Source organism: Typopeltis vanoorti, chromosome 20, assembly GCF_054136105.1.
Source record: "Typopeltis vanoorti isolate ZY-2024b chromosome 20, IOZ_Tvanoo_1.0, whole genome shotgun sequence".
Taxonomy (NCBI): domain Eukaryota; kingdom Metazoa; phylum Arthropoda; class Arachnida; order Uropygi; family Thelyphonidae; genus Typopeltis; species Typopeltis vanoorti.
The window spans coordinates 87,802,281-87,824,492 of NC_143568.1; the positions used below are offsets into that span (position 1 = coordinate 87,802,281).

The window sequence follows — 22,212 nt, forward strand, 5'->3', positions numbered from 1 at the left end:
TTAATTACAATTGTTATTTTTGTTTAAAAAAAAATTATTTATAAATTACAACATGAATAAACATTCTTTCTTACAGATTTCTTCCTTAACAGTGATGTCCTATTTTTAGTATTACAATTGTTATTTTTGAAGGATCCTGGATTTTCTACTGTCCTGTTTATTTTATAAATTATGGATTTTAAAACCATGTTATAAATAACTTTATTATCTCGACATTTCGATCTTCATATCAAGATCATCATCTGGAGCATACACAATTATACTATACATGCTGCGTTACATTACAAACTGTAAGCTAGAGAAACAGAGATTTGATCATATGTTATTCTACTGGCATGACCTCTACTGAAAAAAAAAAAATTACATCAAGCTAGAATTTAAATAAACATTCTTTCTTACAGATAGTTTTCTTTCAGCAACAGTAATGTTCTATTTTTAGTATTACAATTGTTATTTTTGATTTAGGATCCTGGATTTTCTACAGTCCTGTTACATTTTCATTTTCTAAACAGGACTGTAGAAAATCCAGGATCCTAAATCAAAAATAACAACTGTAATACTAAAAATAGGACATCACTGTTAAGGAAGAAATCTGTAAGAAAGAATGTTTATTCATGTTGTAATTTATAAATAATTTTTTTTTTTTAAATCAATGTAGACCCTGAATTTCAGGTACTTTTCCACCACCACCATCACTCCCAGATCTCTCATTTCCTGTATCTCCTTTAAAGTTTCCACATCAAATGTATACTTCGCATCCCATTGTTGCTTACCAAATTTTACGCTTTGCAACATTGAACTGATAATTTCACTTACCTGCCCATTTATGTAATTTATTCAAGTCCTCCTGTAAGGCTATAACATGTGCTTAACTCTGCATTGCTCTCCCCAATTTTGCACCATCTGCAAACAGCTGAATATCACTAGTTAAATTCATCCCAATATCATTAATATATAAATTGAACAACAATGGTTCAAAAACTAACCACTGCAGTACACCACTAGTGACCTTCCTCTTATGGGATACAGCACCATCATATACAACTTTTCTGATACCTATCTGGCAGCCAGTCATTGATCTAACTCAAAAGTTATCCATATCAAACCATTCATGATTCTAACTCTCCATCTCGACTCATCATTGTCACACTTCAGCAACACACTGACAACATTTCTCACTACTCTGTTTTCTTTCACTGTTCTCAATAACCTCCTGATATTCACTCTTATATACTCCTTATGTCAACTTAAATCATTTGTTCCCATGACCACCACTAGTTCTCTTGCTTGTTTCCTCCTCATGTCCAATGCCTGAATTATCCTGTTCATTTTCTTGGATAGCAGATCTTATGGATTCGCTTATTATCTAATTCTCTAACGATGGAATCTTCATACGCTGCTATCCTGGAGTCGATTGTCACCTCTTTTACCCTTAATTAATTTGTAGCAAGCTATACCATCCTCATTCCAAAACCTAATAGAGATCCCAACTTAGTCAGCAGCTGGAGACCTATTTCTCTATCTGATACTGACTACAGAATATTTTTCCTCATTATCAATTACAAGCTCAAAGTGAGAATGAGATACATAATTAAAAGCACACAGGTATATGGAGTTCCAGGTCGAGCAGTAGAATTTAATCTGTTTCTGCTATTTGATCTACTCTGTTTAGTTAATAATAGAATGGTCAATGCATTTAAGGAGTGATATGGTAGACTTTGTGTTTCCTAGGAGGGACCTCCCTCGATGAGTCTTGATAGACTTGTGTTTCTTAGAAAGGACTTCCCACAAGAGTCTTTTGACTCCATGGAGGCCTGAATAATAATAATAATAATAATAATAATATGAAAGAGCAGTCGACAGCAGTGCTGTCAGTAACCTTACTCAAGCATTTGATATTGTCTAGCATCCCTTTCTGTTCCACATCCTCCAGCTAATTGGTGTGGGTAAAAATCTGCTATCTGTTATCAAAGTAGCCTATGCCAATTCAACTACCTGCCTCCTAGTTAATGGGTTCGTGTCAGACTCGTTCCAAATTCAAAAGGGAGAAAAGGAAGATTGTCTTCTTAGTCCATTGCTCTTTGCAATGGTTCTGGAACCTTTCTTACAGGAAGTCAACAATGTGTATGCTGTGCAAGGAATAACAGTTCCTTCAACTATGAAGGAAAATGAGGTATTAGCATATGCTGATGATGGAGTGGGCATTTTGAAGGATAATGATTCCATATGCTTCTTTTTTGGTATTTTGGAAAAATTCAGCATGATCAGTGGATTAACTACTAATGCAGATAGGACAAAATTAATAGTTTTTGGTAAGTGGGATTTTGGAGGCATTCCTTTTTGAATAACCCCTAAGATAACCCCTCATTATACTTGGAATTCCCTTCTATACTTACCCAATATTACCAATTCAAGAACTTTTATACAAGAACATCAAAACCTTACAAGACTGGAAAATAAAGCCACCTTCCTTTTCTTCTAAAGTTATAGTACTCAAAACCATAATCTTCCTTGCTCAGTTGTATATAGTAAATATTACAGACATCACAGAAACTGAAGAAAAGCAATTATATAGTAAATGCCTATGCAATTAATTTTTTTGTCCAGCCTATACAAAGAAGTTAAAAAGGAATTTTTTCAACTATTAAGAAGCGTGGAGGATTTGGACTTCCAGTCTTAAAATTCAGCTACTTAAGCAGTACAGCTTCAAAAATCCATAAAATATTGCAGACCAATAACACATGTGCAAACCTTCTCCTGTACTACCTGGGTTTTTCATCTTCTCTTGTTCAAAGTAATCGATTATTAAGATCCAAAATCTGAGATTGTTCCTGAATACTACAACATTCTATGCTTATCTCAAAGACTGCTACAACACATTCACATTGACATTCTTCCCATTAAAAAAAAAAAGTAAAATTTATTATTAAGAAATCTTGAATCGCTTTTGCTGCAAACTTCCACAGTTGGATACTGACAACAACACTTTGTTTCATAACTTATTGAAGTTCCAAGGATACCTTAAAAGGAGGAATCTTGCTTGGAGAATTGCATATGATCTCCTTCCAGTGAATACCATGAAATGGAGGTACTTTAACTTTGGAGATCAAATCTGTGACATCTGTTACTGACTGGAAACAGTAGAACATGCATCCTACAACTGCCTTCTTGCCCTGCATATTTGGAACAGATTATGTAATGTTTTGGGCATTCCATTACTTACAACAGAACAGGTTATTTTTTTGCAGTACCCACCAACTGTTCAGCAATGGGAAGAGAATTTTCATTTTTAGAATTAATGAATTAAAATACTATTTATGGAAGGTTAGAAAGAAACATGGATTTGAAAACCAGCAATATGACATCCAAATCTAAATGGAATATTCCAAGGAATTGACAGTACCATTGGCATGCCGTTTTAATAAGTCTTACAACAGCCCAGGTTCCAAGGGAGTGTGGAAGGAGAGTAAATTTGTTCCACTGCATAAAGGTGGTGATAAGGCTGTAGCTTCAAATTATAGGCCAATCTATATATATCTGGAGTTGTGATGAAGGTACTAGGGAGCATGGTGAGAAATAGGATACAGAAATGGGTTGATGACAGCAGTATTCTCTCTCTCTCTCTGTGGTTATCAGCATCGATTTTTTAAGGGGAGATCATGTTTTACTAACTTACTTATCTATCATAACAAGGTGACAAATACCTTGGACAGGGGAGATGCATATACAATGGTATACTTGAATTTTGCAAAAGCTTTTGATAGACTGCCACATGACAAACTGTTAAATCAATTGAAACAGATGAGTTTGGATAACAGACTTCTGAGTTAGATCAGTGACTGGCTGTCAGATAGGTATCAGAAAGTTGTATATGGGGGGTGCAGTATCCCAAAAGAGGAAGTTTACCAGTGGTGTACTGCAGGGCTCAATTTTGGGACTATTGTTGTTCAGTTTGTATGTGAATGATATTGGGATGGGTTTACCTAGTGATATGCATGCCAGTTGATGCAAAATTTGGGACGGCAGCCTTACAGGAGTACTTGAATAGATATGTGAATGGGCAGGTTAGTGGAACCATCAGTTCAATGTTGCTAAGTGCAAGGTTTTCAAATTTGATAAGCAACAATGGGATGTGAAGTATATACTTTGTGGCAAAACTTTAATAGAGGTAGAAAAGATGATTGATCTGGTAGTGACGGTGGATCAGATATGTAATTCTGGGGTCACATTGCATAAGTTGTGAAGACGTCACTTTGGAGAATGGTAATGATGCAAGAACCCTGATATGCAGAAATAGAGAGGTTATGATGTCATTGTATAAGGGTTTGATGAGCCCTCATATGGATTATTGTGCACAGATTTGGTCACTGGATTTTTTTTTTTCATGTGACAAGGATCTGTTGGAAAGGATCCTGAGAAGATTCACGAAGGTTGTTAGTGATATTTGCAATGTGGAATACGAGGACAGATAGAATCTAATTTGCAAAGCCTTGCAAATAGGAGGAAGAGGGGGGGGGAATATGATTGAGACATAAGCCAGTCAGGGGTTGTTATCAGGTTGATACTGAAGTTATTTTTCATAGATTGGGAGAGGTCAGGGTAGAACAAGATGCCATTGCTGGAAACTTTAAAGAAGGTTTGAGCAGAAGAGTGAGGAGTGGGTTCTTTGCATGGTGAGTAGTAAGTAGAATGAATGTAGACACATTCAGCCAGTTTAAGGCATTGTTGGATGAGCATTGTGTGTAATAGTTTGCACCTCCCAGGATGAGTCTCTTATTCCATGGAGGTCAGATGATAATGATAATAATAGTAATAATAATAATACAAGAGCTGGTCAATAAGTAATAAGGCTAATTTTGCTGTTGCGAAACCACTCATCACAATATTAATTTCTGTGGAATAAAGAAATGTTGCTGTCTGTATTAACAAAAGAGGTTGATAAGATGGTGTATATGGACTGATGTGCCAGAGTGTCATGTGACTAAACGCAAGCTTGTTTCGGTGTGCCTACAAGCCGTGACCAGTCGTCGAAATGGAAGCATCCTTGGAACAGTGTTATGCAATTAAATTTTGTGTGCGTTTGCAAAAATCGGCATTGGACACTTTTAACATGATACGCAAAGCTTTCCACGATGAAGCAATGTCGAGGGCAAGTGTTTTTCGCTGGCATAAAACTTTTAAGGAAGGAAACCAAAATGTGGAAGATCTTGAACGTGAGGAAAAAACTTCAATGTCCATCACAGAGACAATGATCAACACAGCAGCGATTATCATCAAGGCACAGCAGCGATTATCATCAAGGAGGATTGCAGAATTACAGTACGCCATCTGCATGTTGTCCTGAATATTTCTATGGGAAGTGTTCACTCAATCGTGGCTGAACATTTGGGACTAAAACGTGTTTGTGCCCGAACGATTCCCACACTCTTGACACCGGAGCAAATGTAGCATCGAGTGGATGTGTGCACAGAATGGAAAGAAAGACTGGAACAAGAAGGCGACAACTTCTTAAAACGCATTATTACAGCAGGTGAAGCTTGGTTGTATCACTATGACCTTACAATGAAACAACAAAGCAATGAATGGAAGCATCCGTCTTCACCTATCCCCAAGAAAGCAAAAACTGTAAAATCGGCTGGTAAAGTTATGACCATAATGTTTTTTGACTACGAAGGCATTGTTTACCAACACGCTGTAGAACCCGGGAATACTGTAAACGGCTCATACTATGCGGATGTTTTACGGACAGTAGTACAGCACTGTCTGTAAAACAGTGCTGAAGAATGGCTTCTTATTGCACCACGATAATGCAAGGCCACATATTGCTTGTTGTGTAGTGGACGTTTTGCAGAAGAACAACATAGATATCCTACCACACCCTCCATACAGTCCTGATCTCACACCGTGCGATTTCTGGCTGTTTCCTCAGCTCAAGAAACCACTAAGAAGCTGCCATTTTGAAAGCAACAAAGCATGTGTAAAAGCTGCGGAGGCAGTTTTGAAAGAACTCTCAAAAAAAGGACTTTCACATGTGTTTAAGAAGTGGATGCAACGTTGGGACAAATGCATCGCGTCTCATGGTAGTTACTTCAAAAAAGACCATGTAAATGATGACGATTAAAGCTAATCTGTTTTCATATAATATTGTATTCTGGAGATTTCATTGTTCAGTTAGACAATTTTTGTATTTATAAAGAAGCATTCTTGTTGAGATCAAATTATTGGCTAGGTGGTATTGACCATTCACATTATTGATTATTCTTGGATGAGATAAGATTCTGTCTATTTTTGCTATAAGAGGTTTTTTAAATGTTCCTTCCTCTTAATTCAATGTGGACTTATGAAGGGATGACTGGAGAGCAATCTCAGAGAGAAAAGGCTACGTCAAGGTGGTTAACTCAAATAAGTCTTATCACCTGGGTATATCTTTGTGCTTTATTTTCAATTGGTCTTTTGATTGTTCATCTACACGTGATTGGTGAAAAATTAAAACTGATAGCTTTTGGCTATATGGTGATATTAATAGACTGAACCTTTTTTTATATCTCTCATACTCTATCTATTTTCCTTTTCTTTCTCTTAATACTATCAGGTTCTCTTGCACCTCTATACCAACTATTCTTGGCCTATGATGAACACCCCTTTACTTTTTCACCTTAATAAAGATTGAAATCAGTCTGGGTAGTTGCCCTTCTTGTAATGCATAGCATTATACCTGTCCATAAGGATATGTGCTTTGCATTAGGGGATACCAAGGCAGTCGATGTGAAATCAGTTGCCTCTATATACGAGTAGCCCTATCGTGAAATGACTTCACATGTTTTTTTATGCTTGGATAAAGGATGAAACCAAGAATATAATTTTTTGGCATCTTTAATTTATAGTATAATCAAGTGAAAAAACTTTTAACAAACTAACACATATCGGAAGAGGATATCTCCTTCTGTAGTTCAAAGCATACATGAAAAACAAAAAGCACATCACATGTATAGGATCAGTGCACAGCAAAGAGCTATTAGTAACCTGTGGAGTACCATAAGTTGCTGTTCTTTCTCTAATTCTGTTCAACATATACATGTGTGCCATAACCATTTTTCCTTAAAGAGTAATATCTTCGAATATGCTGACAACACAGCCATAGTGTCCATTCTCAGCAATGGAAATATACCCTACACACATATGCATCATGACATTAATATTGTCATCACTAACTGGCTAAACCAAAATTTGCGTATGCATAAACACTGAAAAACTAAAGCTAATAATATTCATGAGCCATACAGGATTGCTCACTCTCACTAAATTTATTTACTATGTATCTTGAAAAAATATGCAAATCCATAATTGAAGAATCAGTTCTACAAATAAATGGAATGAATTTCACTCACAACTCACATTAAGATGGATCCATTGCATTCATCTTATTCATTTCATTTCAAATGCTGTGATGTTCTGTATTTCTTTCTTATTGAGACTACATGTCTCTGCCCCATACTTTGCTGCAGGTATAAGAATGATTGTATAGAATTTTAGTTTGAGGCTTTTTGAAATTTTCATCTCTTGTTTAATTGGAAAAACAATAAACATTTTATATGAAGAGACCAAAACTTTTTGGAATGAAAATCAGTATAATTAAAACTAAAACAATGAAAATAGAAAGAGATGAGGAAAAAATTTCAATAAAGGTACAAAATAATATACTTGAACAAGAAAAGCATATTTACATATCTTGGCAATCTGATTACTCGACAACATGGAAATGGCAAAATACAGACATAACAAAGGATGGTCTAATATGAATATAAACAAGATGTGAAATTTTCAAAAAGCCTCAAACTAAAATTCTATACAACTATTCTTATACCTGCAGAAAAGTATGGGGCAGAGACATGTAGTCTCAATAAGAAAGAAATACAGAATATCACAGCATTTGAGATGAAATAAGATGAATGCAATGGATCCATCTTAATGTGAGTTGTTAAAAAAAATATAAATATTAATAGTAAGGTAAAATATTATGTTTATTTTGCAACAGTATTGGTTTTTATTTTGTGCTATTCGAATTGATGATTTTTTTTTTTTTTTTGTAAAATCATGTGGTATTTAAAATTTTAAGATCTAGTAGTGTCTCACATGTAGTGATTGAATTCAAGATGGTGGCTGCCAGTTTTAGTACTAGCCCTAGTCCTCACATCATTGAAAGATTACATTATTCATAACTTAATTGAGAATTTTGTTGCTTGCTATGCATGCGGCAAGTGCAGATCACATTGTTTAAGAATGTAGCAGTCATGAAATGGGAATGCATATGTTGCATGAAATGCTGCCAGTGAGAGGTGCTGGGAGACAAGGGTATCTCGATCTTGGGATTTAGTGGCTAAGGAGATAGTGCTTCAGAAACAGGTGATTTTCAGTTTCCGGATGCCAGTGGTGTGCTGTAGGATGGAAAGACTATTAAAGACCTGCATATAGATTTTACTTTGGGAATTTAGCAGATGGAAATGGTTCCTTTGATAGCCATGATTATGTGCGTGCGTGCGTGTGTGAATTGCAATTGAAAGCAGAATGTGTGGAGAGAGAGAGAAATATAACTGCTGAGGAAAGAAATGAAGACTGATTTGAGTAGGGTGAATGAAGATCATGGGAGGATAAAGAGGTAGGCTAGTATGAGAGGAACAAGAAAAGGTGTAAGAGAACAGTATCTCAGAGAGGAATGAAGATAGGAAGGCAAGTGAATGAAAGAGACAGTGGAAGGCAGGAATTGCAGAAAGATGAGAGACTGTGTAAAATATAAAAAGGTGAGAGGGAGGAGGAACAGTTTGGGGGGGAAGAGAGAGAGAGAGGAAGCCATAAGAGTCAGGAATGCCAGTGAGAGAAGGATGAATGAATCTATTCGGAGATTGTTATGTATGGAGATTTGATGATTCGATGTGTAAAGAGTACGGTGTCAGAGAAGTGCATGCCTGGTGGAATAATAGAAATTGTGGCAGTGGGTGAAGAGAGGTGAAAGTGTGGATGAAATGATAAGGGTTGGGACGAATGACCTGAGAGGTAGTATGAATCATGTTGCATGAGATCTATTCGGAGATTGTTATGTATGGAGATTTGATGATTCGATGTGTAAAGAGTACGGTGTCAGAGAAGTGCATGCCTGGTGGAATAATAGAAATTGTGGCAGTGGGTGAAGAGAGGTGAAAGTGTGGATGAAATGATAAGGGTTGGGACGAATGACCTGAGAGGTAGTATGAATCATGTTGCATGAGATCTGAGATTGATGTTAGACATAGTGCAACAGAAATGAAAGATAGCTTCTTGATAGATAGCATAGAGATACTTAGCAGTATCATAATGTGGAGTGCAGTAGTAGAATAGCATAGTAATGAGGAATGAGATGATAGTAAGAATGTGCAGCAAAAAGCATCTGGAATATGTGGATGTGTGTAATACACTCGAAGATAGAAGGGAGTTGTATGCTAGTGATAGATTTCATTTGAATGAAAAAGAGGGCAGGCATTTGGAGAGACAGTTGTTTTCTGAGTGTCCCTGACAGGGAAACTAGAATTGCACAGGTGAAATGTTGAAGGGATGGCCTCATGTTGGGATAGTGGCTTGAAAAATGAGAAGGTGTATACTATATTACAGAACCAGGTGAAGTATGAGGAGAGTAATAACTGCTGAAACTGGTAGTACACTGGATCTTTTGTATAGAAATGCTGGGAGCATAAAGGAATCAAGGGAATGAGTTAGTGGCATTGATTGATTCAGTCTGTACAAAGGTTGTTGGTATCAGTGAAACTTTGTTAACTAAGGAGGATGTTCTATCAGGAATAGAAATCAAATAGTATAGCATATTTCTGCAGGATAGGAAGATAAACTTAGTGGTAGAGTGTTACGATAAGAGACGAATTGTGCACTCTCATCATGTAGAACCACACTGTAAATAACACTAATGGCTTTGAGAGTTTATGTGAGATGGATGTTTATAGGACCAAATATTTAGTGGGATGTAGACCAGGGAATGTAGATGGCGATGAACAGGAAATGTTTTGGCAAATTACTATGACAAGCTGAAAGTTAGCAATCATTATGGAGGACTTCAGCTATAGTGATATAAACTGGACAGAGGAGATTTCTTGGAATTTTTGGATGTCTTGAGGAATAACTGTCTTAGTAAGCATGCAGTGGAGGGAACACAAGGTTAGAGAGTTCTGGATTTGGGGTCAGAATCAGAGGATCTGATTATGACTGATGACATATACTTGCCTTATTGATGAGAGTGATCATGTAGTCCTGATTTGGAAGATGAATAGGCATGGGGAGGTATTTAAACAGAAAGAAGTTATTTGGATTTATAAGGCAGGTGACTATCATAGACAAAGAAACTGACTTGCAGCAGTACAGTGGTGAAAGAATTTGAAGGAAGAGGGATTGTTGGTGCATGGGAGATACTTAAGAAAAATTGTTGACAGTAATGACAGATTGTATACTTCAAGTGAAGAAGATCAAGCAATTTGGAGTCAAATGGATAACAAAAGGAAAAAAAGGGAATTTAACAGAAGAATAAACAGCATTATGGAATCCATATAAAGAGAAAATTGGAGAAGAGATGCATTAGAAATATAAGGCTCAGGATAATAAAGTGGGTAGTATTGTAAAGAGAGAAATATTGGAATGTGAGAATAGATTGGCACTGGAATCCAAGGAAACTCCCAAGGAGGTTTTCACTATGTGGCGAGTAAGAGTTAAAATGATAGTGGGAGATTATCTCGCTGGGTGGAGGTGGGAATCACATGACCAAAGCAGATGACATTGTTGGACTATTTAATGATCACTTTATTAGAGTATTTCATTCTGGTATTACAAGCTTTATTCCTAGAAGGAGAATAAGTGGTGAAATGTTAAAAGCACCCCTAATAACCCATGGCAGTTCCCTCTATCTGCTTGTAGATTTTGTTGTTCCACGAGAAATATCCAGAGTTAATGGCAAAGGAAAAGAGATCTAAGATGTCAGAGGGAAAAACCTTTTCTAAGAGAGATAAGGTGTCAATTAAGGGAATATTTAAGGGAAGGTTTTTCCCTCTGACATCTTAGATCTCTTTTCCTTTGCCATTAACTCTGGATATTTCTCGTGGAACAACAAAATCTACAAGCAGATAGAGGGAACTGCCATGGGTTCCCCCCTCTCACCCCCCCTTGCCAATTTCTATATGGAAGATTTCGAAAAACGAGCCATAGACTCAGCCCCACTCAAACCTTCCATCTGGCTAAGATATGTAGATGATGTGTTCTCTATTTGGCCTCATGGCCCAGACACATTAGACTCCTTCCTCAGTCATCTCAATAGTCTACATTCAAGAATCCAGTTCACTATGGAAAAGGAAAAGAACAATTGTTTGCCCTTCCTAGACACCTTAGTCACACGCCTGCCTAATGATACACTTACCTTCACCGTATACAGAAAACCCACACACACAGGCAGATACATTCACAAACTCTCCCACCACCACCCCTCTCAACAATATGGCATTATTAAAACTCTTACCAAGAGAGCCCACAATCTTTGTTCCAGTGGAACCGCCCTCACTAATGAGCTTAACCACATACACAGCACTTTCCTTTCCAATGGCTACAGCGATCACAGTATCAAAAAAATAATCAACTCCTCCCCCATTCCCCTTCCTTCTCGTCAACAAGATTTTAAAAATGCCATCACCATACCCTACATCCGTGGCACATCTGAAAAAATAGCCAAGATACTAAAACAATACAATCTACACACAGCATATAAGCCCCACCGCAAACTGGCTACCCTTATCCGTTCTACGAAAGATCAGCTCCCTCCTCTCTCTCTGCCTGGAGTTTACAAAGTACCCTGTTCCTGTAAGCTGGCGTACTTTGGACAGACAGGCAGATCAGCATCCATCCGTCTAGAGGAACACAAGTCTTACATCTTCAAACACAACTATGGCCATTCAGGCTTGGCTGACCATGTTTTGGACACCACCCACAGAGTATCATGGAAGAAAACCACCATGCTCCACCACAGCAAATTCAAGAAAGAGAGACTTTTCTTAGAAGCAGCAGCAGCTCTCAAAAACCAACCAAATCTCAATAAATATGGGTGCATTAAGCTTCCGAAGATTTGGGAAACACTCATCACCAGAGTTCCCACCTTACATTCCAGGCCACCTACGACTGCCCTTAGAGGGCGCTCTACCTAGATAGGACTTTAGTGTCACCCACGTGGTTGGGCTTAGTATTGTTTGTTATTTGTGCATATGTTACATTAATAATTTTTTTGTAATCCCCGTTGATGTCCTAGTGACTAGGACGAAATATAGGAAGTATTAAAGTCTATTTTAATTCTTTTTGAGTGTTGTTAAAAAATCCATTAAGCCTCCAACATGATGTCCTCACAGCACTTAAGCCTCTTCACACGTATGCTACCACCGGTTCTTGATAGTGATCATGAGGTACTTGTTTGGGAAGTGGTGAAACAAGACATGGTTACTGCCAAAAATGGATATATGTGGTAGTATAAAGCAGGTGATTATACATTAGATGATATGAGCAGAAAAGATATTGACAGTGCATGGAAATTCATAATTCATTATCTTAAACAAGCAGTGTATAACTGCATACCAAGGTTAAAGCAAGTAAACAGATTAGGAGTGAAATCGATGAATAGTGAAATCAAGCAAGATATCATGGAAAAGAAAATATTATGGAGGAGGTACAAGAGAGTTGGTGGTGGTGATCAGATCCATGAAAAGTATAAAGTGCAGGCTAGGATGGTGATGAGCATGGTAAAGAAAGAAAAGACGCAGTATGAGAAGAGATTGGCTTGTCAGGTCAAGGTTAACTCAAGGGAGTTTTTTCATTATCTGGCAAGCACGAGAGAGAGAATAGTTAAGGCAGGTTGACACTGGTGGATAGTCATGGCAGGATAATAGCAGTTGCAAAGGATTTAGTCGAATTATTGTATGAGAATATTATCAGTGCACATCATACTGGATGAGGTGCAATATATAGAATTGAGGCAAGTATTAGGAGAATTGGAAGAGAAAGGATCAGAGATATATCAGGTCTTGATTGGGTTAGATGTTAATAAGGCTGTGGGAATGCATGACATATTATTATTATTATTATTATTTTATTCACATAATTGATACACAGTCAAAACAAGATATCATATAAACAAAAATTTGACTGGTGATACAGAACAATTCAGATTCTACCTAAGAATCTAAGAATAGTCCATCAGGTAGCATCGTAAAATATGGACTGTTCAAAGTAATGCTGTCTTTTGTAGGTCATATGGTTTTGGAAGTTTTTCCCCACTTGGTTACACTATAATAAATTTAGTTTAATCCTTTATCCAGTGTAAGCAAACAAATTTGCTCCTGAAATATCTTCAGGACTGAGGCAACTCGTGGTAAAGGTGGACCAAGCTCTCATCATCACTTGTCTCAGTATCTCATATAATGCAAAGCACATCTCCTTGGAGACATGTATAATGCTATGCATTAAGGGAAGGGTCACTACCCATACCGGTTTCGACCTTTATTGAGGTCTCGTCAGTGGGAGCCAGACCCAGAAGTGGTGGGTGCCCACTGACGAGACCTCAATAAAGGTCGAAACCAGTATGGGTAGTGGTCCTTCCCTTAATGCATAGCATTATACATGTCCACAAGGAGATGTGCTTTTCATTATGGGAGATACTGAGACAAGGAGTGATGAGATCTTAGTCCACCTTTACCATGAGTTGCCTCAGTCTTGAAGATACTTAAGGTGCAAACTTTGTTTGCTTACACTTGGATAAAGGATTAAACTAAATTTATTATAGTCTAACCAAGTGGGAAAAAACTTCCAACATCTTTCTCTAAATCCAGATTAATTTAATAATAAGGTGGTATACCTTTTAGCAACTCGTATAGGTAAATATGACTTCTCCATTGCTTCTGTCTTAGTATCGCCACTTCTGGGTCTGGCTCCCACTGGCGAGACCTCAATAAAGGTCGAAACCGGTATGGGTAGTGGCCCTTCCCTTAATGCATAGCATTATACATGTCCACAAGGAGATGTGCTTTGCATTATGGGAGATACTGAGACAAGGAGTGATGAGAGCTTGGTCCACCTTTACCATTAGTTGCCTCAGTCCTGAAGATACTTCAGGTGCAAACTTTGTTTGCTTACACTTCGATAAAGGATTAAGCTAAATTTATTATAGGTCATATGGGATCATTTTGTTGATGTTTAATTGCTGTAAATAGTTGGATAGCTTCTTTGAAATTGGACCAAGTGCACTGATAACTATCAGGATGACTTTGGTGTGTTTAAGCCACAGTCGTTCTTTGTTGTTAATGTTGTTATCACTGGGTACTGCAATATCAGTAATCTAAACCTGTCGATGTTCGATAATTGTGATGTCAAGTCTATTGTGTTCCAAATGCCAATCAGTTTGTATTCTAATGTCCCAGAGAATTTTTGCTGTTTCATTTTCCATTACTGTCTCTATTTTATGCTGCCACCATTTATCAGAAGTAGGAAAGCCTTATTTTTTGCATACTGAATTATTTTGGCCACTTGATCATGGCAGTATTTATAGTCAGTTTGAGCTATTTTGCTGCAGGCACTGATTAGATGTTCTACAGTCTCATCTTTCTGATCGCATAATCTGCATTTGCTGTTATTATTGATTTTCAAAATTTTTGCATTGATTGCATTAGTTTGATGCAATCAAAGCAAAATAAAATGCAAAGCAAAATAAAATGCCTGTTCTTGAGCTGCTAGAATAAATCCTTATGTTGCTTTTTTAATGTATCCATATTGTAGCCATTGCTGCGTCTTGTTCACGTCAATTTTTCCTCAGTATCTTGTTGGTGAGTGATATAAAAAATGCTCCCTACATTGATAGATTGAGAGCTTGTGGATTGCAGAGATTGGTTGATAGGCGAAGAAGAGGGGATATGATAGAAACATTCAAATTACTAAAAGGTTTTTATAGGATTGATGCAGGGGAAATGTTTCAGCTGTGTGATAGTGATGGAAGAACAAGAGGTCATCTCTGGAAATTAAAGAAGAGTGTGGTTAACAAAGGTGTCAGAACAAGGTTTTTTGCCTGGAGGGTGGTGAATGAGTGGAATTCATTGCCTGACTTAGTTGTGAGCTCTTCGTCTGTAAATGAATTCAAGAAGAGATATGACAGATATTGTTTTGCTAGTTTGGGTCTCCCGCGATGAGTCTACTGACTCCATGGAGATACCCGTAATAATAATAATAATAATAATAATAAAAATAATAATCTTGAAGAAATTGGCCATGCAAGGGTTTATTTTTCCAGCGCACATATCGGTTATTTTGTTGTTCCTTTTTGTAATAAGATTTGTTTCCTGTTGCTTTTAGAAGGCCCTCTTGTGTAGTTGCTTGAAGCATTGACTCAGAGCTATTGTCGACGTAACTTCTTAAACTAAATTCTTCTTCTTCCACAGTCTGTCTCACTTGCAGCAGACACCATCCATCTATTCTCCTCGGCAGGTACAACCGGTCAGCATCACTTTGCGGATTTGCATGATGCATAGTCATTAGTTTTCTAGTTTTGTGATCCAGTTTGTCTAGATCTTATTTTGTTCAATCTATTATGCCAGCTATATATCGGATCACTGGTATAGCCCAAGAATTCATTGCTCTAATTGTGTTTAATCTGTTTAGTTTTGTTTTCAGAACATTTCTAACTCTTTTAATGTATTCTGATGCTGCCTGTTGTTTAACTTTCGAGTGGAGAATATTATTGGCTTCTAATATTCCTAGGTATTTATAGTGTTTCTTAGCTGAAATTGCTTTTATATATTTCTGTTAGTGTCATTAATTTTTCCTCGTTTAATAGATAAAATTGCGCATTTATCTAAACCAACTTCCATTTTGATGTCCTGACTGAAAATACGAACTGTGTTCAATAAAGAATCTATTTGCTGGGAAGATTTTCCATATAACTTCAAGTCATCCATATACAACAGATGGGAAATTTTAATATTATTATGCATGACATACTATTATTATTATTATTATTATTATTATTATTATTATTATGTGACACCTCCAGGAGTCCAAAGACTCGTCGAGGGAGAGTGTGCCAACAGCATCGAACGATTGATTGTCATCCAACTACTAACCGTGATCAAACTTGCTTAACTTTTTGCATGAGCCATTAGTAAGCAGAGACTCTACCAATTCATTGAATGAAGGACCATGTATGGTCCTTCCCTCATTGAATGGTATCTGTAGATAGCATTGTACACTGAGTTGAATGGCATCTATAGATAGTATTGTACACTGAAAGTATGGAAATGCTAAGTCAGGGAAACTAGTACTATTTTTTTTTTGGAGGGGGAGGATACAGCTGAGTGCATGCAGATACTCATGAAGAAACTGCAAACTGACAAAATAATGTAATAGTCATTGTAAAGTAGAAAGTAAGTTGGTTGGCCTAAGGAGGATACTGCAGTTTATGTCTATGAAAACCACAAGTATTAACACTACAAGGAGTGTTTGGCATTGGTTGGTACAACCTTACCTAAAGTTATAGGTCTTAGTGAGACTTGGCTGACAGCAGATAATATAGTTATAGGAAGTGAATGTGGAGGGATATAGTATTTTCAGGAAGGATAGTAAGAATAAGATGGCAAGGGCTCATTAGCCTCTATACAGAGTCCATCAAAATATGTATACACACTTTAACAGATGTCATCAATGGACTTTTTTCGAAGTTGGATCGAATTATGGAAGCATTGTGTAGTATGATGTTCTGTCAAAAGATGTCATTACTCACATGAATACTAGCATCAACAAGTGACTGGTAGGACAGTCAAGCAAAATGGCCGAGGCACGATTGTCGTTTGGGGAACACAAGATCACCATTTTAAAGTGGTATTTCAAATTTCAGAATGTTGGTCCAACAATGGAGGTGTGAGTTTGCAACACAACCTCCCACATGCCTGACAATTGCACATATTCGTGATAAGTTTGAGAACCATGGTACTGTGTGTGATGTGCAGAAGGGAAGATCTGGGAGGTCTCGCACAGCAACAAGTTCTGCTTCCTCGGTTATAGTGTTGAAACAGTTTACATGTGCACCGCAGGAATCTACCACACAATGTGTACGTGAGACAGGAGTCAGCAGTGCAAGCATATGGCATATTTTTAAAGCAGCTAAATGGAAAGTTTATATCACAAGATTATTAAATGCAATGAATGAAGATAATCCTGATTGATGAATGCAGTATTGTGAGGAGTTTCAACACATGCTAGATGAGGAATTTGTGAGGAAGATGATATGGTCTGATGAAGCAAAATTTAAGTTAATGGAACAGTGAATCGACATAATTGTGTTTTCTGGGCTCCAGAAAATCTGGGCATTCATGTGAACAAGGCAGTCAGTTTACCCGGGCTCAATGTCTGGTATGGATTGTGATCAAGGGATTTAATAGGAGCATTCTTCTTTGAAGGTACTATTACTGGTCAAGTGTAATAGTACCTAGATATGCTATATACATCCATTTTACCTGCCATTCATGCACTTTATAGGAATGATGAATTTCTCTTCCAACAAGATGGTGCACCACCACACTATCAGTGAGACGTGAGAGCTTACCTCAGTGAGAGTTTGCAGGGACATTGGATAGGACGAAGAAGTGCGGTTGAGTTTCCCCCACGTTCTCCTGGTTTAACACCCTTGGACTTCTACCTATGGGGGACTCTAAAGGATGTAGTGTATTGCAGAAAACCAGCTAAACTGGTGGCCCTTCAGAAACAAATTGAAATAGCATGTACAGCAATCCCACTGGATACTTTGGCGAACATTGCCCAAGCAGTAGTTCGCCGTAATAATAAGTACCTGGACACTAATGGCAGCCACTTTGAGCACCTCGTGTAATTGTAGAAGTCAAACGTAACTTGTATTAATCTGATGCCTGTATAAATTTAGTGTTACGATTTTTATACAGGTTTTCCTTTTGCTGAAGTGTGTATAAATTTTTTTGACGGACTCTGTATACAAGTAGCTTAGTAGTGAAAATAGCTTATGTGCAAACTTGGATAAATGATAAACCAAAAATATAATTTCTTGGCATCTTTAATTAAATTGTAGCCAAATGAAAAAACTTTCAACATTCAACAGCTATGCGATCTGATGTGCTGTTAACCACCTTTGCAATGTTCTCTAAACTTCAACTACCTGCCCACAATGACCTCCAGATCCCTGCCCACATTAATTTTCTGCAGCTCAGTTCATCAATATAGTACACAGCTTGTGATCTCTTCATGCCTAAAAATTACTATTATTATTATTATTTCAAGACACCTCCAAGGATTCCAAAGACTCATTGAGGGAGGGCACCTATTCTACAACTCTTTGTCTCCATCATTTACACCAATGCCATCTAATACTCACCATCACCACCACAAATAATTTTTATCTCTAAATTGTGTGCATCCTAAAGACCAATTTGTCTGTATGACCTTACACTTGACCATGGTAACTTATTGGTCATTTACCTTTGCCCATACTGACATACTAAATCAGTACCTCGACATCACCTGCATTAACTATTGCACTTTCTGGCTTTTCATTATCAGCAAACAATTGAATATGCTGATGATAAGTCTGTTTATTTATCATTGATGTATAAATTGAACAGCAGAGAACTAAGAAACCCTGAACCCTGTGGAACATTACCAGACACTTTCCATCTCTAAGACTCATCTCCCCAATATACCACTCTGTTATTCATCCATCAGTTAAATTCTTATCCAATGCTAGCTTCATATCCATCCCCATTTACTTGAATTTATTATTATTATTTGTCACCTCCAGGGAGTCCAAAGACTCATCAAGGGAGGACATCTATTCTACAACTCTGTTTCCATCTCTCACAATCCACCAACTGACCACAACTTCACCAACTCCATCTATCGCCGACCACCACTTATTTCCACAGACAATTGCAAACATCCATGCCCACAGCTGGATTCGAACCCGCAGCCTTTTATCTGGGAAGCAGATACGCTAACCACTCAGCCAGTCACGCACTTATGCACAGAGTTTCATGTGGGATCCTGTCATATGCTTTTGAAAAGTGCAGCAGTATCACTGAGTAGCCATTTGGCAGTTTATTATAAAATGTAAGCAAATGACTAAGGCAAGATGTGCTCTTGACAAAATCATATCTGCCTACTCAGTCTTAAAATCAGTACTTTAACCACCACTACTAAAGAAACTGATTGGCCTGTAATATGCATCTTCTATCTTACAGTCATTCTCTTTTACCTTCTTTCCATTCTCTGGACAATTTCCTAGAACTGTGCTTTAAATTAAACAGCTTGGGCATAGGATGCTAATTCCCTTGTACATTCACATAATTACATGAGCTGATATGCCATCTAATCCCATGGCTGTGTTTGCATTAATATTCTTGTTAAATTTTTTATATATGATTTTAATTTACAACAAAAGACAATAATAGGAAAATAAATATATTTATTTACATATCTGCTGAGATTTTACTGATTTATGCTCACTATCTTTGGAGCACAGTCTGTTTATTACAGTTTATAACAGGAACGGTTTATTACAGTTTATAACAGGAACAATTAGATAAAAGAGGGAACAGTTTAAAAGTACAGGTGTGACTTCTCACAATAAGTCTTGGAACTAAATATATGTATCTTGTAATGATGATGATGATAATCATAAACTTAATAATAATAATAATAATTTTATTATTGTCATTTTCAGTTGATTTTTGTTCTTTGGTCTTTATATGTATTAAAGATCAAACCCATCCTTCTTCTAATATTTACATCTTATTTTTAATTGCTGTTCTGCTCTTTATGGTAACCATTTCATACATATTGAAGTCAATATGTACTGAAAAGCATTCCATAAAAATAATTCATTTAAGGAACTGTATAAATTTTACTAAATTTATATATTTATTACTAAATTTTAGGTATTAATTTTCTCTCTCTCTCTCTTTCTCTTTTAAGGTTTCAGATATTAAAATATATCAGATTGATAGACTTTTAAAGGCTATTAGTGAAACAAAAATGATTGAACTTCCAAGTGAAAGTCCATGGAGCATAGAAGAATTTTTAGAAAAAACAGAGGTAGTTTCCCTGTCATAATATTATTAAGAATATTATTATTGATTAATATCAATTATTAAGTAATTACTAAAGAAAGAGCCAAAAGGTTTGTATTCTCATCAGCTGTCAGGTTAACTTATGGAACTTTCATAGTTTCTGCACACATTTGGCTTTGAAATAATGTTGGATTTAATATCCACTTTGCCTATGGAATCAGTTATTAAGAGTATTATTATTATTATTGTCTAATATCAAATGTTCAGAATTGCTGGATGTAGAGTACACTTTTCTTCTCTTCAAAGATAGCCTTTGTAACTCAGTTGGTATAGACAGTGCCCTTTGGTTGGAAAAAGACCAGGGTTCAACTCATGCTTATGCACAGAATCTCTATCAGGGATTTTTCAACTGAGTTGTTCAATCTAAGATGGGGATGACAGGATTTTACTCCTGGAAACTGGGGTCATTCTGCAAAATAGTTAAACTGGCTAAAATAACACATGCAATTTTCAACCATTACTGATAATAAAGATAGGATTAACCACCCTATCTTAGGCTGATTATGATAAGCTAATGAGCCTAATATGAAGATGAGATGGGATTCTCTTTTGAATGCCTGCATAATAATTTTAGCACTAGCACTTCCCTATTTAAAGACTACATTATTTGTAACCAGATCTTTTCATCTGATTTATTTGGTCTGATATGGAGATGACAGCATTTTCCTCCTGGAAACTTGGATTTTTCATCCTGCAAGACATGTAAACTGGCTAGAAGTAACACATGCAATTTTCAGCTATTACAGATAATTTAGATAAGATTATCTAATATAGATAGTTGATGATTCTATTGATTGCTATGCTTGCAGTATGTACGCATCCTGTTGTTTAAGAATGTGGCAGGTGTGAGACGGAAATGTGTATGTATTCATGAAATGCAGGCAGTGGAAGGGTTTCTCAATCTCGGGATTTAGTGGCTCAGAGATACTGCTTCGAAAATGGGTGATTTTCAGTTTGTGGATGCCCACAGTATGTTGAAAGATGGAGAGAAGGTTAAAGACCTGCATTTAGATTTTGCTTTGGGTAATTTACTGGGCAGAGATAGTTTGTTTGATTGTGTGTGTGTAAATGATAATTTAAAGCAGAATGTGTAGAGAGAGAGAGAGAGAAATAGAACTGGTGAGAAAGGACATGGAAGGAATTAAACTGAGTTGAGGATGGTAAATGAAGATCTTGGGAGAATAGCCAGGTTGACTGGTATGTGAGGAACAAGATTAGGTGTATGAGAACAGCATCAGAGAGGAAGGAAGATAAGAAAGCAAGAGAATGAGAGAGACAGTGGAAGATAGGAATTGCAGAAAGATGAGAGAGTGTGGAAGAAAGAGATAAAAAAGTGATTGGAAGAGAAAGGAGAGATAGAGAGAGAGACTGGAAGCCATAAGAGTCAAGAATACCAGTGAGAAAAGGATGAATGAATCTATTTCGAGTGTCGCATATGGATTTGATGATTCGGGGTGTTCAGAGTAGAGTGCCAGAGGAGTCTTGCCTGATGGATTGATAGAGAGTGTGGCAATGGCAGTGAAGAGGTGGGTGGGGAATGTGGAGGAGATGATAGTAATGGTTTTCATGAATGACCTGGGTGGTAGCAGGAATTGTGTAGCACGAGATTGAGGTTGATGTTAGACATAGTGCAGCAGAAGTGAAAGATAGTTTATTGCCTCTGTATAACGTGGAATGCAGGAATAGAGTAGCAATGATGAATGTGAGGAGTACATTTGAGGGTAGAAGAAAACTATATGTAGGAGATGGATTGCATTTGAATGTAGAAGGGTGCAGACATTTGGAGAGACTTGTTTTCTGGGCAAGTGAATATCTCTAGACAGCAAAACTAGAAATGCACAGATGGAATGTTACGGGAATGGCCTCATGTGTTCGTAATGGCTTGAGAATTGGGAGACTGTACCCTATGTTAGAGAGCCAGGTGTTGGGTGAAGGAGACAGCATGCAGTAATAAAGGAACTGGATTTTTGCATTTCTTGTTGGAGAACTGTCTTTAGGTAGCATGTGATGGCAG

At 37.0% G+C, this 22,212-nt stretch overlaps 1 protein-coding gene across 1 annotated transcript in view; it reads left to right on the forward strand.

Annotated features, from left to right (window-relative positions):
* The window catches only part of LOC150095635 (dynein axonemal heavy chain 8-like), a 2,108,518-nt gene that overhangs the window by 322,448 nt on the left and 1,763,858 nt on the right, over window positions 1–22,212 (forward strand). The window contains exon 14 of the mRNA XM_090409931.1: window positions 20,044–20,163. Within this exon, the coding sequence (XP_090266057.1) occupies window positions 20,044–20,163 (120 nt within the window). The remainder of the gene's footprint in view (window positions 1–20,043; window positions 20,164–22,212) is intronic.